Consider the following 18,129-nt stretch of genomic DNA (forward strand, 5'->3'; position numbering starts at 1 on the left):
TTGTTTGGATTGTCTTAAGTTCCCTTTCACTTACACTGTACCCTCAAGACTGACACATTCATGTGTGGTACAAATAACACATGGATACAAGCCAGGAATCTTTTTTGTTTTGACTCTTTCATTTTGATCTTCAGTATTTGTTGTCACGGTCCTCTTGAACTTCAATTGCAAGTTTCACAATGCTCTGTTTTTAAGATTGCAAAACAAGTTCCAAATTAAGAACGGTTTCATTTTGTGTCCTTCGCTTTAAAGATTGTAGTCTGGCATTCATTACCATTGTATAATGCCTCCCACTTTGCCCTGTGAGGAGTACAGGGCCTACATTTCAGGACATGCCATTTGGACTCTCTTTAAAATCCTTCTGCTGCCCTTTGCTTAGCTGGCCTCCAGCCCAGACCTCTTAGTGAACACTTGTGTCTCACTCCCATTTGCAGATTTCACCCTCCTCCAGTCACATTCCCTGTCAGAGAGCAATGGAAGGAGATTTTAAGACACTTCAACAGCAACACTTGCTCTCTGTACCACTGAATTTTCTTTATAATCCATTCAAACAGTGGGTCATCCCCTATGGTCCGTACTGTTAATCTTAATCCCTGTTAGGATAACTGTTGCCTACCTCAAGATCCAGGCTACCACTTTGTTTCCTTGCTCGAAGTTCAGTTGTGTAATTCTCTTTGTTTGTCTTCTATTCAACCAAGTGGGGAGGCTGAGGCTTTCAGACGCTGCCTCGGGACTGTATGCTTTACCAAGTGCTGGATCTCTGATGTAAGATGTAGTAGAAGTGCAGTCTGTTTACATAATAACCTCACTCCAAACCCAGAGACAGTGAGATAAGTGAAATACAGCCAGGTTCACCATGCACACCTCTTTTGTCTTCTGCTCTGTGTTTTTTCAGTAGCCCGTGACCCTTTTCTTCTTATGCTTTCTCCAGCTCTGAACACCTATTGTTGCCCCTTTGCTCCAAGCCTTGGGGAGGCGTCTTTGCTGCTGTCCAGCAGGTTTTCTGTCAGACTGCCATCTGTGGGTTATGTTGACCGACTGACGTCAAGCTGTGGAAATAAAGCTGTGGTAAAGAGGAGGAGCAAAGGAGAAACCCTAGAATTACAGAGTGACTGCTTCTGATTCTTTATGGGCTACGTTCTGGGAACACAAGCAGCTTTTTGAGTCTGAGAAACTGCAAATCACACAAACACTTTCACACATGTTGAAGCAGGAACTTGCACGGGAACTGTTAATATTTGTAAAATTCCACAAGACGCAGGGCGCTGTTTGAGCTTCAGAGAGCACGGTTAACAGAGGGCATGTGGCCAAGAAAGAAATCATACCAAAAAGTTGCTCAGAGCAGTCAGCTGGTATGCCTGAGTGTGTGCGCGAGTGTGCGTGCATAGTGAGACTAAAGGCATATTGACTTTCTGGATGTTTATACATACCATGCTGGCGTAATGCATTCCTTTCACATCCTCTCTTCCACTTCTGTTTCCATCAGGAAGTAGAAGTGCTTTAACGCTGTGTAATATCTCAGTGCTGAAAACTGGGCCACGTGAGCCGTCAGACAGACATTTTTTCCATTCATTGTATTTTCTGACAACATAACGTAAGAGCTTTTAAAAGGTTAAGTGATTCAGCTTGGAATATTTATTTTTGCTTTGATTACTTTTTTAAATTCCAAAAGAATTACATATGAGATACCACAGAGAGACCCCAAAGCCACAGTAGCTATTTGAACTCTGAAGCCAGACAGCCAATAGGCTGAGGTGGAGAGCTTGGACATGATGCTGCCTTTATGTGGTATTGGAAAATAAAATTACATCGAATAATTTCTGCAAGACCCAGCTGGGGCTCAAGAGATAGAGCGTGTAGTCCAGTAATCTAATGCCAATGCATCTCTCGAAGTGTGAATGTCAGGTTAAAGGTGCTTAAACATAAAAAAATAAATATGTTTTTGTAGTAAGAAACATGTGAGTATTCAAATAGAGAAAAAAATGCACTGTGTAATGTATACCTGTCTATTTAGTTCAACTATGGTGCTGTTATGGTTCCTGCATGAACCATAAAACAATTGCCATTTATGAAAAAGTATTTATAATTAGTTAAGACCAGATAAGATCAAATCTCTGATTATGGACATCACGAGCTAAAGGGAGTGGGCTCAAGTAGCTCTTGTTTTTCTTTAGATTTTTCATTCCTGAGCAATTTTTATGTCTTTATGGCTTTCTGGGAATACAAGACAACAAGAAGAGGAAGAACTACTTGTGGAGTAAAATGCATGCAGTCGTTCCTCAAGTTCTTATGTAAACATACTCACCCTTACCCTTTCTGTGGTGTAAGTTGCAGGTATGCTAAAAGACACAGTGAAGCCCATCATGTTAAAGGAAATGTTTGGTGTCATTATGAAAGAATGCTAAACAGGTAAACACTGCAAATAGTTTTACTTAAATATTGTCAGAAAAACACAAGTAGCAAAAAGTAGTAGCAGTAAAGACTAGCATGCTGATACTGCTCATGGAGGTAAAGCTTGTGTAAAACAATGCTTGTCAAACAGTTCCACCTTGAACATGTATTTCTGAACAATTTCTGACTTTATGTATTTGTTACTTTTCTTATAATATTTTTTTACATTTCAATCTATCTTTTGAGTGAGTAAATAACTCAAATTTTGAGATATATAGTCAGTAATTTGAAAATTCCACATATGTAATTTGAAATGATGTGATGTTAACTGCAAATTTTGAGATGAAACTAACAATTTTTACTTATTTACATCGAAAATTTGAATGAATAAGTAGAAAATTCAAGTTAGGCTTCTCAACAAGTCAAGTCTGAGAACATGAGTAACTTGACACATGTATTGTGATATGTTGAGCTAAAACCCCCAAATTTTGAGATAATAACTTGAACTTTCGAGTCACAATTTTGAATTTCAAGTTGTTCACAAATAAGTCAAAACTTGTGAAGATAATAATAACCCCAAGTTTTGATACAATAGCTCAAAATCTTATATATATAGGGGGAGAGAGAGAGAGAGAGAGAGAGAGAGAGAGAGCGAGAGAGAGAGAGAGAGAGTTGTTTTTTAGGTCGCAGAAACAAGAATAAAAGCCATTAAAAGCCAGGGAAAAACCCATCCTCCTAAATGTGAATTATACGGAGAGGACTTGAACGCACCATGGGATTGCAGCCTACTTTGAAGCCGGCGGGTTGGGCCACACTCCAATGAATTTACACAGTCCTACCGAGAGACCGAGGGAACGAGAAAAGCCTGGCGCCTGCGTACGGCTTCGGTGTCCAGAAGCAGAGCGCTAAAGCAGCTGAAAGTGTGAGAGGAGACGTTCAGTTTTTAGCATAGTCGCGCCGGTTCTCGTTTCACCTCTTTAAATGGTAGAAACCACTGTGGGATAGTGATTGGAGTTGACAAGCCCGCTTCACTACTGTATCCCCCCCTCCTTCGTCTCCTTCTCCTCCTCCTCCCCTCCCGCTCAACACACACAACCAGGAAATCGTCGAGGTGTGCTTCTTTTATCCCGCTTGTGGCTACCCCATTCGCGGGTGTCGATGCGGTTTTCTTCCCCTCTTTTTTTCCTAAGTTTTTAAAATATATATATATATATATATTATTTTTATTCGGCTGGTTTGACTCTTCAAGCCGGGCTTCACCCCTGAAGTCAGCCAAAGTTGCCTGCGAGGAGAGGATCTCCACTCTGGCCGAACAATGAGGTGGGTAAAGCGGCTCAAATCCCTTCATCTTCATTGTGTTTCGGCTAATACTTTTCCAAGTAGACGACCTTTATTCTGACGTGGTAGAGCCTGCTCCACGGTGCTTGTCCGCTCGCTTAATCGCTACAGCAGGTGTTCCCAACGCGTTCACTTCTATTTCTCATTCAGAAGCAACTCTTGCGTTTAGTTGTTTTGGTGTCCTTTCAACCACACATGATACTGTGTAGCAGAATTGCCGTAATGCTGAGTGTCCGGTCCCACCTGTTCAAGTGCTTTCAAGAAATACTGGCTGAGAGTTAACTTAGCAGGTCGGATGACAAGAAGATACTTTTTGTATCAGCTTTTTGAGACACTCATTAGTGACCATTTGTTTAGCTACCGTAAGATTTCCTCTGGCAGTGTCGTTTGAGTAATTAAAATCCCCAGAACAATAAAACCTCCGCAGTGTAACCGAAGATCAGAGATCAGCTTAATATTTAGAGCATGAAAAGGGATTGCTCGCAGACAGCAACAGCAAGGTGTGTTTGTGCTCTTCCAGCTGCACAATAACCACCCTGGTCACCTTGTTGTTGTTTATTTCATGTCATGCAGTCCACAGACATGCATTACACTAATTCTTGGTGGACAGTTTTTCCCCCCCTCTGGCAGTTGAAGAGATATTTGCAGCAGGAACAAAATGGAAAGCTCATGTCCACAAATTCCACCGTCCTGTTACAGCCTGTGCAGTTGGCAATTACACGCTTTGAAGCCACCACTCCTGCCTGGCTGGAGCTTCTCTGGGCTCACTTATTTATTTATTTTTTTTGTATACCCCCTTCTTCCTCTCCAACTCTTTCACATTTTAAACGGTTATGGAGCCCTTATGTCAACGAACACCTTTGGTACTTAGAAAGCCAAGGAGTTTAGAGTTAAATATGTGTGGTGGTGCAGGCTGATAACCTGAGTGACTAGTTTTTCTTTTCTTTTCTTTTTTTATCTCAAACCTATTGCGCTGCCCTTTCTGTAACAATATCTTTCAGCTCAGGCGCATGGGTTGGTCCGGGTTTTGTATTTGTTGTGCACATATTTCTGCATGCTGACTTTGATTACAGCAGGAACGGGAGGTGACCGAGCTGCCCGAGATCCTGCCACAGGTTATGCATAAAACATACCCTTCTAATAAGGCCATTATTTAAGGTAACAGCAACAATAAGCAAAGATTACTGTGTTTACTTACTCGATGTAATGACATTCGGCCAACAAAGCATTACAAACTAGAACTTGCAAATCAACCAGCATATACCTACCTTGCTACTTTCTATGTGTAATACAATATTACCCCTCATAAGATAATTACGCTGCTTTATTATCAATAACTCCAGCCAGACTTAAAAAAAAAGTACTTCACTATCCAAAAACTAGGTCAGCAAAGACACAGTTAAAAACACACACACAGTGTGTAAGCAAAGAGCATTTTTTTGCCCATGTGCAGGTTGTGTCTTGCCCCTCAGAGAAGTTGGAAGGTTGCATGTGGCTTAATGAATGCAGTTGTCTAACTCTAAACGATCATGCTTTGGCTAGCCCTCCATTGTGGCCCAAACAGTTCGCGTCACCTTGTATAATAGATAAAGGCTGGTATGCAGCCCCACTCATGTTCATTGTCACTTATCCCTGTGGAATGTAAATGTTGACACAGAAGTGCACCCCGTTGGTCAAAAGTTCAGGAACTGACCCAGTTGGTTAAGTAAAGCATCCCAACTTGGGGCTGCCTTTAAATGTGCAACCCGTAGAAACGCCCTGCTGTTCTTCTCATGAAACATTAGCACCGTTTCCCGTTAGACCAGGGATGGTAAAGTCATTGTGGGCCACATACAGCCCAGTTTGATCTTATATGGGCTTGACCAGTGAAACTACATGATAAATGTGTGAAATTTAAGACCGGTTATAATGCACAGACTCTGCTGTAAGGATCAAATATAATTTGCTTTTACTGTGGAATCTCAATAATAGGAACTTTCCTGGTATTTGTTTGCTTATCGCTTAGGTAATTATTTTGCTGTAGTATGCATGGTAGTGGGTGTGGACAGTCTTTAATAGATAGGAAAAGCTGTAAAACCTATGAAAACACAGTTAAGTTCAAAACATACGCGCTCCTTCACATTTCCAGTGGGCCAGATTTGAGTCTTTAGTGGGGCCGATTCTGGCCCCTGAGCTTTAAGTTTGCCTAATGTCTGCACTCCAGTTGAGATTCAGTTATAAACCCGTTGCAGTCAAAGCACACTTTCATGACGCCACTTCTACAGCACAAACAAAAGAATACGGTGTTGTATGGCTCTAGATGTTTACTGGTAGCTTTGCCGTTGCTTTTTTAGCATGTCAATGTGAAGCAGCAGTTGGTCTTTAAATAAAATGGCCTTAAAATGTCCTGACCTCTAAAACCCTGAGGGTTTTACTGAGGTTCCTTTCTCAAAGTGAGAAGTAAAGTAAAGCTAACACTTGTGAGGCTTTTATCTGAGGTGTAACTATTATAGATGATGCTACTTTGGCAAAGTAAATGAGGATGGAACATAAATAAATTCGATTTTTTTCCTTGCTTTATTTTGTTGTTGTTGTATTTTATAGCATATAACCCCTTTGAAAACATGCCGAGGTAGATAATTAACTCCAGAGATCCATGAATCAACATATGGATATTATCAGTGCAAAGACTGATGCTGCTGAAATGAAACTGAGCAAAGTTACAGAGGTTTTCGTGAAGACGGCGCCAGGCGTTTTGCAGTGTGACACATTTTGGCACAGTGGCTACTATGTTGTGCTTTTTAGATTAAATGTAGGGTTGCTGATGTCACTCAACATGATACAAGTTGCCTGTTTTGATTGGCAAGAACCTTTCCAAGAAGACAAGTCCTTGATGTAGATGTTACAAAAACATAGTTATGTGTTTCCAGTGGAAAAGGTGTGACTGGTTGCACTGGTTTTTAATTTTTACATCAGTGGAAATGGGCCTTTTCCTCCTCTGAGCTCCACTGAACTGACTTTAAGGGTTGATCTGTTGGTGTGAATGCAAATTTCTTCAAGTTTTAAGTCGCTATATTCAGTGTTTCCTTATGTTTTTTTGTTTTGTTTTTTTTTGTATCTGCACACAGTGAACAATCGCTGTACTGATTGCCCGCACTTGAAACTGTCTTAGGTTACTCAGAAAGTGCATCTATCTGCATGATGATTCACGTTATTATCGGAGAGGTGACTCCCGTCTCTCGCTGTGACTCACTGACTGAATCTTTAGCTAAAAAAACTTTGTCCCATGTGAGACTGGCAGTGTAGCTGCCTCAGGCTCAAGAAGTAACACACAAGGAGCGATCATAAACGCAGACAGGTGTAATGTGTCTGCTTAACATAATGTTTACAGTCTAATGGGTTTCCTGTGCCCTTTTTAGAAACGGTGCATGTGTGAAAGTGATGCCAAGCTCAATGTGTCTCTGTGCTCTTGCACAAGCTTATTATTGATCAGCCTTAAAAGCAGTGAACTGGCCTCCCTCCGCCAGCCCTTCTTCTGTGTCTCGAGAAATTTTCTTTTCCTTGTTCTGGCACTTACTTGGAAGGAATGCAGCTCTAACCGTGATTTATGTAGTTTTGCTGTTGTATCATCTGCCACAATTAAATGTTCAACTTCTTGACCCTCGTGTACTAAGAGTGGCTGTTATTTAGGCATTTAGCAACACGATTGCATACGGCCATGTAAGGATATCATGATGAAACTCTGGGGTTGCGACGTTATTGCCATGGTGTTGTGTAATGTTCATGTAGGGATGCTAAATAGTTTTCTTTTTTTTTTCTCTTTTCATGTCTTCACTTGTTCTCCTAATTCCTTTGCGCAGTTGGATTTTTCTTTTCAAGGCTTATAACAGTGGCAGTTTACTTTTAAGCCATGTGGAGTCTTTGCTGCACACAATTATAAGTGTGAGGTAAAGGATCAGTCTGCATTTTTATTTATTTATTTATTTTTGTTAGCTGACAGGAAAATTGCGATTCGCTTTCTTTTGCAAACTGTGCCCAAATACTTCCTCCTTCCAAAAAAAAAAAACCTGATTACACTTTCTTAATGTGAACATTAACGAAATTAGTTTTTTCCACCCGTAGACCTCCATGTATCCTCACTCAACCCTCTGCCCAGAAGTAATTGGGATGTGCTTGTGGGAATGGTTATCTGTAATAGATTAAGAATAATGTCTTCAATTCACACGTCATAAAGGCTCGCGCGTTGATCTGCGCGTTGAAAGATTCGTCGGTGTGTTGCCGTACGGTCGGGGTGACGGTGTGTCGAAATGATCACAAAGCTTGCGTGCTTCGTCGCTGAGCTCCCTCCATTATTAAAACGGCCCCGTCTAGTCGCATTTTGTTTCCCGAAACATCCAATCACAGCTCACCCCCACCCTGAACCAATTTACCCCTCCTGCCACCTCTCGTACTCATAAATAGGCCATTATGCCGGCCAGCCTCTTGGATTAGGCACTTTGCTGCAAGAGTTGCCCAACATACAATATCCTCTATTGTATACTTGGTGACAGATCCAGTTTCCTAGGTAGTAGTTCATATTGCTTGTCTATAATTGTGCCTCTAGGTTATTGTTTGTTTTTTTAAATTTTTAAACTCTATGATCACTTATCTGTAAGTTAACCATTGCTGGTGATTTTTCACCGTTATGAAATAGTTTTTCAGTGAACTTTGTGTCATAAAACCTGAGACTAAAGACAGCAAACAGAAACCCTAATGAGGCTGAGCTGTGTATCAACTTTTGATATATACAAAAATATACGTATAAGTCTAGGAATGTGGGATAGGTTGATAACCAGTTATACAAGCATATCTCATTAGTCTGTGTCGTTTGTAGGAGTCGTGTATCTGGACGTTATCTGTGTGTTTGTTAAGGTTTTATGTGGATTTGTTGGTTTACTCAGAGTTTAGCGGTTGGTCACATGATTAGGGACTGTGTTACTGATTGCTAATATTAGGCAACCATTGACGTGGAGGGAAGTTGAATTATTTAATAACTCTGTGATCCCTGTGATAAAATTTCACCAATAAGTTGGTTTATTAAGCATAAACATGGCTTGTTTTGCACATCCTCTTTCTTCTGTTTAGCATCTTTCTTTCCTTTTGCCTGTGTCTCCTGCTTCTACACAGCGCTGGTACTACAATGAGTAATACCTTGAGGTTATGCTTTAACTTTAGTTGATGAGGTTCACTGACTTGTTTAAAATAAAAAAAGACTGAGAGTGAAAGCGCTGGTATTCAAAGCCACAGGACTCGTTTTGAGATAAACGGTAATTTCACTTTGAGGAACGCAGAAATGTGTGTGAGACACAAAGTCAGCGGTCAACACGGTAAAATGTTAACAATGAGGAAAATCTCAAATTTGTCCTAATGTTGTGTGCTTTGTGATGATAATTTGAGCTGTGTGTATTGGCTGTAGATGCCAACTGTTGAGAAGTGTATGCTCAACTAGAAGAAGGAAATGGGTGATTGCATGTGTGTTTTGCGACATTATTGTGCCTGTTTACATAACGATGACGAGGGAAATGCGAGTTAATAATTGCCACTACTAAGTAGACGTTCGTCTTTGAAGAAATCTGTATTACTGCCTCAGTGATGGGTGGTCTGGAGGTAAATAAACATAAACATAGCATTCTTGTAAATTTGTTTGAAGTGGATAAATCTTTTATTTTTATCAGTCTTTTTGAATAAAAATGCTCAGAATTTTTTCTTGTGACTTTGACGTTCACCTGACCGTTCAATCCAGTATGGAGAGACGTACTCTCATTAATAACAGTGGCATGGTTGTTGGCCAAGCCACTCAGGTCTTACTGATAAAGCTATTGCTTTGTTTAAGGTAAACAGGAAGTAGGCTTTTTTTTTTTTTTTTTTTAGACCAAGTAAACATTAGGCGTTGTGTCAGCCGGTATTGGTGTTTTGTAAGTTTTACGGTGTTTCGCTATAACTAATATAGACCTGCAGCTGTCAGTTAGCCAGTGATCAGAAAACGCTGTTTGCCCACCCGCAGCGTTTTTCCTCTCCATAGGCCGGAGACTGTAAACACTAAGGTGTTGGGTCTCCATCTACGACCTTGTTTAAGATAAGACTTCTCAAAGCATTTTGAGCTGTTATGATCCTGGGGAGAAGTTTCTCTTCCAGGGCAGCAGGATTAGATTTCACATGTATGTAAATAATATCCTTAGCTTAACTGTGTCAAGAATGAGGTCAGAATTGTGATAACAAACTTCCTGTGCATTTGGATCTGTGCCATTTCTAACTGCAGATTTTAGCTTTTATCAGTATATACCTCTACTGCTTTGATACTTTCATTCTGTTTCCTAAATCTGTTCACGTAACTCTCCATGACAGGAAACAATTGTTAGGATTATTCCCTTTGGTTAATTTTCAGGAAAAAGAAAATTGAAAAGTTCCTTGTTTTAGGAACTCAAAAAAGTGGAAATTAGACCTTGGAATGGAGGATCACTCTGACCACGGCCGGTTGGAGGACTTGTTCCACTTCTCTAAACTACAGAGCAGAACAACAACTGCAGTCCAGCTGATTTCACTGCCCTGCTTTTTATTTGTTGCAAATTAAATATTTCCAGAGAAGAAACTCTAAACTATAACACGTGCTATAACACAGTATGTGCACAGTAGCTGTTGCACAGTGACTGAATGAAGCTAAAGACTCGACACAGCCTCCGGTCTCCTCTGCAGCAGCCCGGTCTAGTGACATCATACGAGCTGATGGAGAGCCTGCCGCTAACACTGGAGTAAAACCATAGATCACTTTGGGCAGAAAGGCTGCAGCGGTATATTGTATGGTCAGCAGTGCTAATGGGCATAAAGATGCAGTGGGTTCATCAGAGGGTCCACAGCTTAATGGAGCATAATGGACAACACTTGGTATAAAACAGCTTTATGTTGTCAGCCATTTTTAACGTTCCCATCTGAGGTCCTCAGATCATAAGTTCACTTATCAGGAATGATGGCGATTGCCGATTGACAGTTGTATTGGAAAGAACAGCCTCAGAGGAGACCCAGTTACATGCATCTGTTAAGCACTGGGTTATATAATTAGTAGGCATCATTTATACATTAACACTGGAGAGTTTGACCTGGGTTTGTCTGAAGCTTTGTAACAGAAGGTTTACTTAAAGTCAACTCATGTTTCACTTTTTCTGTTGAGGACTGAGCTGCTTTCTGCATCGAACGTCTTTTTGCACATGACCGTGATGTGCATAATCTAGTCTAATGAGACAGTTTGTATTTTTTTTGTTGTGCTTGCTGTTCTGGTTGCACTGTGAAACTGAGTATTTCCCTTTCTGTATCTCTTCAGTGTGTTGAGTCCTGAATTGTAAAAGTTTGAGCTTTGCGTGTCTAAAAAGACTTTCCTTTAGTTAAAGGGTCACGTGTTAAAAATGTTTATTGCCTGGTGTTCAGGGCAATAAACATTCTGTTTGTTGCCCTGAACACTTTGCAGAGGCAAAGCAATTGAAAACAACCGAAAAGAAAAAAGCTTGGCTTGTCCAAAGTGAGGATAATCCAAGTAAGCATTTCTGGCAAGTAACATAAGGTCAAAAGCTATGGACGGAATGCCATTGAGAAGCAGGAAGTGTGACTTAGGTGTTGCCTCCTTCCTTTTTGCCCAAAGTTGACAAAAAGAGACATCTCCTCTTAATTTCAGAGGAAAGGAGCATTACAAGTCAGGGCGGCTGAGTAAAGAGTTTGGATCAGCAGGGGATTGTTCTCCTTCAGAGAGCGAGCCGTGCCTCCTTCTTGGCCTGAGTCGAGGAGGATATGCTCCAACCTGTAAAAGGAATTGAGCTCAGAGAGGAGGACAGAGGTGAGATGGTTCCAAATATGGGCATTAAAAGTGTGCCAGTCCTGTCCCCCACAGCGCACACAAACGCACCACACGTGCACCTCAGCGGGGATTCGTATCCACTCTTGACGTCATTGGACAACAAAGTGAACGTTTTTGGCCAAAGAAGTTTTTCCACAGCGCCCGAGAGTGGATGCTCAGCAAAAGATGAGTCAGCAGGCAAAGAATGCTCAGGCGTTTGACTCCATTCAGACGAAGAATAGTTTAAGAATAGTTTGATTCTAGATGTTTCTGTGTTGCTGATTCATGGAGGCGGAAAGCAGTAGCCTGCAGCATGTATGTGTGTCTGTCTGTACCTTCAGCAGCATGCTAGGACTTGTGTGTGAAGAACCAGACGTAAAAGGGTAAAAAAACAGTGAAGCAAGAAGAGCAGTAGATTGCTTTAATTGTTCCCTATAAACGCATTATCATAAACAAATGGGAAAATGAGTCTTTTAATCGTTTTAAAGGAGACTGATGGTAATAGCAGGACTTCGAAATGTAGCCGATTCCTTCCTTTAAAAGCGTAGTGCTATATTAAGTTTGTTCTGCTTTACTCTGCGTTTTTACAAATATGTCAAATAATCGTTGTTCATCCCCCAAAATTCCTTCCTGTGTCTTACTAACGCAAAGATCATCACTCTAATCCTCAGAAATGGCCTCTCGTTTTCGTTTGTGTTCCTCGTCCACCCGATAAGCTGAAGAAGCCACACCGGAGGGAAGTACTCGGACTGTGAACATCGAGCTACATATTAACATTTATGGCGCAGCTGTGTCTATCTCACGGCAGAAATTGGACTCTGCAGTTTGAAAGCTTATCTTGTAGGTTTGGGAGAGTCCCTAAGCACTTCTCACAGGATGTATCACATTAACTCAGAGGTTTGCTTCAGAGTCATGTGCGTCCAGCTGAACGTCGCTGGCAGCCGTATATATGGGCCACGAGTGACGTGAGGTCAGTGTACGCTCAAATGGATAAGGCTGAGCATCAATGGGCTTTTGTGTGGGCTCGCAGTGTCCGAGTTGGCATCGGGGGTCAAGTCGTTGTGTGTAAGCCAAAAGCTCAGACTTCAGATTGCTTGAAAGTGTTTTTGTGTGTGTGTGTCTTCTAGTGCTTCCTCAATATATGATAACGCAAGCAAATGTCCTTAATTTGGACATCTCAGGCACATCTGTACAGGCTTACATTTTGTTTGCAAGATGTGGCCAATCAGAAGTAAGCTGGCTCAAAACACAAGAGAATCATGCAAAGTTAGTCTAGAGTCCAAAACAAGAGGAAGTTAATATGAGAGTAATAGTCTTTTTAAATCCCAGTTTTAGTAAAACTGGACTGTTTGTAATTGAGTGACTTTAAAGAAACGATACAAGTTGCCCAGTTTCAGAATCTTTGATGCAGAAGGAGCATTCACGTGCCGGCACATGATGGGTTTCCCCACGGTGCTCCTTCACCATTAACAGTTCCTCTTCTCACTTCTGTCTGCAGCTGTGTGCCCATCTGGGCCATGACTTTCCCACCGTTGCCCTTTGTAAAGCATTCAGGTGCTCTGGTGTGAAAGTGAAACTTTCACTCTTCATTTAGTGTGTGTGTATAAGTATATGTGTGTGTGTGTATATATATATATATATATGTATGTATATGTATGTATGTATGTGTATATATTCCGAATGACAGCAATATCAGGAAGAAGGAACACGAGAAGCTGGAGAAATACCAAGGGCTCAGAGAAGAGCTCGAGAGGATGTGGAGGGTGAAGGTAACGGTGGTCCCCGTGGTAATCGGAGCACTAGGTGCGGTGACTCCCAAGCTAGGCGAGTGGCTCCAGCAGATCCCAGGAACAACATCGGAGATCTCTGTCCAGAAGAGCGCAGTCCTGGGAACAGCTAAGATACTGCGCAGGACCCTCAAGCTCCCAGGCCTCTGGTAGAGGACCCGAGCTTGAAGGATAAACCGCCCGCAGGGGCGTGCTGGGTGTTTTTTTATTTTTATATATATATATATATATATATATATATATATATATATATTTTTTTTTTATTTATTTATTAGGGGTGCAACGATACACAAAATTCACGGTTCGGTTCGGTTCGATACTTTGGTGTCACGGTTCGATATTTTTTCGATACAAAAAAAATGTTCATGCCTTTTTAATTTGTCATTTATTAAAATTATAAATATATATTTTAACTCAAAAGTACAGTTTTTAAATTTAACCCTAACCCTTGTGCGTGTTTTTTATTTTGACAGCGAATGCGCACCTGCGGACCACTTATGTGCAGCCCTGGTTATTTAGCTCGTCATATTGCAGCCACAGAAATTCTTTTGTCCATGAAACCATAAAGCTGCACTTTCTTTTTGCCTTATAGTCTGATTTGTCATAACTTCTCCGTTTTGTGGTAAGCTTTTCTTTGGCTGTCACTTCTTCACCCTGACCTGTCTTATTTGGCTCAGCAGAACTAAAATATATATCTATCTGTGAAGGTTCTCAGTCATCCAGGTCATCGTAGTCAAATATAAATCCTGCTGCTTTTACACACGTACTCACATAAGCTCAGCGATTCTCTGCGCGATCAACCTCTCACATGTTTAAGCTGCGGGAGATTTCACTTGTCATGTTTGCATAGTAAGCTAACGATTAATAAGACGATGTCAGAGGAATTGGTGCACAAATTATCATCACTCACAGATCAGTGCTGTCGCTCTCTATACACAGTTCGCGCGATTGCAAAGTGAAAGCAAAAAAACAAGCACAAATTTAAACGCGACTTCAATATGTCACATATTGACAGTGGCTCACCGATGCCAATGACATAATTACCCAGCTACATTTCCGAAAGAATGCAAAAGCATTGACATATATTTTTCCTTCCTACAATAGCCCGACGGGCAGGGAAGAGATAGATTTTGGTACCCCGACTGAAAAAATCGCTAGCTCCGGGACGTTGGGCTAGCGATATTGCAAGCCCTGCATCTGATTGAGGAATCACTCATCTTTGGAAAAGAGAGTTTATTACAGAGAAATGTCTCTTTCCAAAATAAAAGCTATACTATCCGCTTCTTCTGGGCTATATTCTCAGCAGCATAAGGAGAATCATGTGCTAACAGCTGTCTAAATGACTCGGCTAAAGTTAGTAGCATGCTTGCTTGTTTTTTGTCTGCTTCCACTTGTCTTTGCACTAGGATGATGTCGGCGTAAATGTGCAGTCATATTCGTTGTGTTCCCACTAGTGCTTTCAGGTTAATCTCGTTGAAATGACCTTAACGCCACAACACGGCAAATCTCCGTTAACGAGCTACCGCCGATCGCCCGTGCATGGGGCTAGACGGCCAACACGTTAACGAGCTAACTGCGCTAACACACTAGTTCCCACCCATGTAATTGAGCATTGCATGGCACATCCAACATACTGTTTTACTTTAGTCCATGACTGCTTACCTTCAGGGTCATACGTCACATGAAAACCAAAATAATTCCAAACGCCAGATCTGAATGAGGGTGGGGGAGGTCCATGTTGTAAGGAGAGCTTAACTTCTGTCTCGCTAGCTTGCCCTGCGCTCTTCCTTCTGACGATGCTGTCTGTGTTGAGCGCTCAGTGAATCTGCGTTCGACTACTCCGCCTAGGCTGCACTGTCGACCCTAGGCGGAGTAGTCAAACGCAGATTCACTGAGCGCTCAACACAGACAGCATCGTCAGAAGGAAAGTTGATAAGATAAATTACAAATTTTGTATTGTTCGATACATATGCGTACCGAACCGAAAGCACTGTATCGAACGGTTCAATATCGATACGAATATCGTTGCACCCCTTGTATATGTGTATATATGTGTGTATATATGTGTGTGTATATATGTGTGTGTATATATATATGTGTGTGTGTATATATATGTGTGTGTGTATATATATATGTGTGTGTGTGTATGTATATGTGTGTGTATATGTATATGTGTGTGTATATGTATATGTGTGTGTATATGTATATATACGTATGTATATATACATGTATATATACATGTGTATATATACGTGTGTGTGTGTGTGTGTGTGTGTGTGTGTGTGTGTGTGTGTGTGTGTGTGTGTGTACACACACACACACACACACACACACACACACCTACCTATACCTTCAGGGTCATACGTCACATCTGAATGAGGGTGGGGGAGGTTCAATTTGCCATGTTGCAAGGAGAGCTTAACTTCTGTCTCGCTAGCTTGCCCTGCGCTCTTCCTTCTGATGCTGTCTGTGTTGAGCGCTCAGTGGATCTGCGCTCGACAGTGCAGCCTAGCGGAGTAGTCGTACGCAGATTCACTGAGCGCTCAACACAGACAGCATCGTCAGAAGGAAAGTTGATAAAATAAATTACAAATTTTGTATTGTTCGATACATATGCGTACCGAACCGAAAGCACTGTATCGAATATATATATATATATATATATATATATATATATATATATATATATATATATATATATATATATATATATATATATATATATATATATATATATATATATATATATATATATATATATATATATATATATATATATATATATAAAATCTCACCACATTCTAATCATCTAATGAGATTTGCTGGCTGTAAGTGGTGCTCTTCTGTTGCAAGCATTTAAATAGCTGCTTGCTTTTACAATATCATTTGTGAAACGCATTTTGTCTTCTTCTCAAAAAGGCCACAAGGGAGAAGGAGGAAGTGGGTTGGTTAAATGCAGACTTTATTTAGTGACTTATTGTCATTCTCTGTCTGGTTTCAATGTGACGTTTTATAGTGGGCAAAAAAATAAAAAAGAAGTGATGATTCACAGTTTACTCATCTAAGGTACAGCAAAGCCACCTGAGGGTTACTAATTTGTATGCGACACCTGTTTCTCATATATATTTTTGTGTGTGGGTTGTGTGTGTGAATCACCTCCCCAAAGCTGTACAAAAAACGGTTTAAAAAATGCAGCACAAAGTTGTTGGTTCATATCTGGTCAAGTGTTCCGTGAGATGCGATCTTGTCTTGTTTGCAGTCTGTACGCCACGGAGAAAGGCATTTATTCCTGAAGGCAAGAATAACTCAAAGATGAACATCATTAAAAAGAGATTGTTGGCTGTAGTTGTTTGGGGAGGGAAATGAGCTTTTCATATTGTGGAATTATGAACTCCTGGAGGAGATGCCTGATGAATTAGAAGGGATGGATGCAGAGACAGAAATGTGGTTCCCTACTTAGTGTCTAGACAAGACTATTTAATATATCCCCAAATCATGTACATATATAGCAAGAGATATTTCTGCAAGGATACCACCAAGTGGCATTAGCAGGCATATTTTATACCTACTGAAACAGTTGAAGGAATGACTGAGGAGCATGGTAGGAGGGTCAGGTAAAGAGGAGGAGAAGGAGGGAAGAGAAGGAGCTACTGGGCCTGACTGTACTTGTCGTTCGGAGAAAAGCTCTGAGAGCATAGCCTTATACAGATATTTCCAAGACGGCGTGTGCCCCAGCCGTGCACTGTGATTTCCTGTTAACCCCTAACTCACCAAGAAGGCCAAACCACAGAGGGGATGAGGCACTCACTCTGGCTCCAACGAGAAGCGATGACGGACTCAGCCGTGTTGCAATAAATGAGCAATTTGCATATCAGTCAGGTGATCACTTCCTGTGGTGAAGTCCATTCTTGCATTGAGGCTGTTGGCTTAAATCCTTCCCAGAGCAGCAGTCGGTGACCTATTTGTGCTTAAGAGAAAACCTCTTAAATCATCTGTACTTGGTTAGTTTGCCTACATTCAGCTTCACTAGATTGGTGGTCTTTGTTCAAGGAAGGACAGGAATAGGTTGTTTATGACCACGCCTGTTGTGGTTTTATTCTAGCACTAAAAAGCAGTCCGATCAGACCCAGCTGCGAGCCCTCTGCACTGCAGCCTGTTATACCCAGCGGGCGGGTCAGCACAGGTGGATGTGTTGGCAGCTTGACAGGTGGGGAGGGTGTGTGAAAGTCTGTCTTTATGCGCGTGTCTGCCACACATGCTTTTAGTCTCAGTGTCCGTAGTTCTATCAATAATGCAGCTGCTCACTCTCAGTCTCACTCTTGAGCCCTTGCTTTCTCTGCCATTAAATATGCATCAATTTCCCAGTCCTAAGTCTCTGTCCCCTCCCAGTTCCCATAAACTGCCCTGCAATCCCAACAGCATGCTCATTGCTGATGAGTTGACTTAGTAAAACTAAAATGTTTGTAAAATCCATTCTTTGTCAGCTGTTATTAAAATGTTATTTCTGTTATTAATTTGAGCTTTAAGCTTAAATTAAAACATGATACTGACGAGCTCAGAGTGATTGTCAGAGGTTTGCCAGCGTGTTGCCATCAGTCTGAATGAGGGGACTCGACTCCACTTGGCTCCCAGCGGTCAGCCAAGTGGCTGCCAACTTACTCCTATACAACAGGAAGGCTGCTGAGGACAAAAGTAATAATTAAATGGGAATTTGTCTATACTGACACCAACAGATGTCACTGTATTTGAATTACTGTGCAAAGGTTTGGGGCA

At 41.2% G+C, this 18,129-nt stretch overlaps 1 protein-coding gene and 1 long non-coding RNA gene across 4 annotated transcripts in view; one reads left to right on the forward strand and one right to left on the reverse strand.

Annotated features, from left to right (window-relative positions):
- Positions 1–1,022, reverse strand: LOC113036085 (uncharacterized). Its single transcript, XR_003274421.2, has 2 exons — positions 617–1,022; positions 1–460 (listed from the first exon to the last, which is right to left on the reverse strand). It is a non-coding gene; the product is annotated as an uncharacterized LOC113036085 (long non-coding RNA).
- A 2,366-nt stretch (positions 1,023–3,388) lies between these two features.
- vaspb (vasodilator stimulated phosphoprotein b) overlaps positions 3,389–18,129 on the forward strand; it is a 33,933-nt gene continuing 19,192 nt past the window's right edge. For 2 of the 3 annotated variants that reach the window (XM_026192147.2, XM_026192146.2), the window contains exon 1: positions 3,501–3,711. In XM_026192147.2, the coding sequence (XP_026047932.2) occupies positions 3,707–3,711 (5 nt within the window). In that variant the 5' untranslated portion in view covers positions 3,501–3,706. Of the gene's footprint in view, positions 3,712–18,129 lie in introns of all 3 variants that reach the window. The other variant, XM_026192145.2, reaches the window with a different exon arrangement.

This window comes from Astatotilapia calliptera, chromosome 14 (assembly GCF_964374335.1).
Source record: "Astatotilapia calliptera chromosome 14, fAstCal68.1, whole genome shotgun sequence".
In the NCBI taxonomy this organism is placed as follows: Eukaryota; Metazoa; Chordata; class Actinopteri; order Cichliformes; family Cichlidae; genus Astatotilapia; species Astatotilapia calliptera.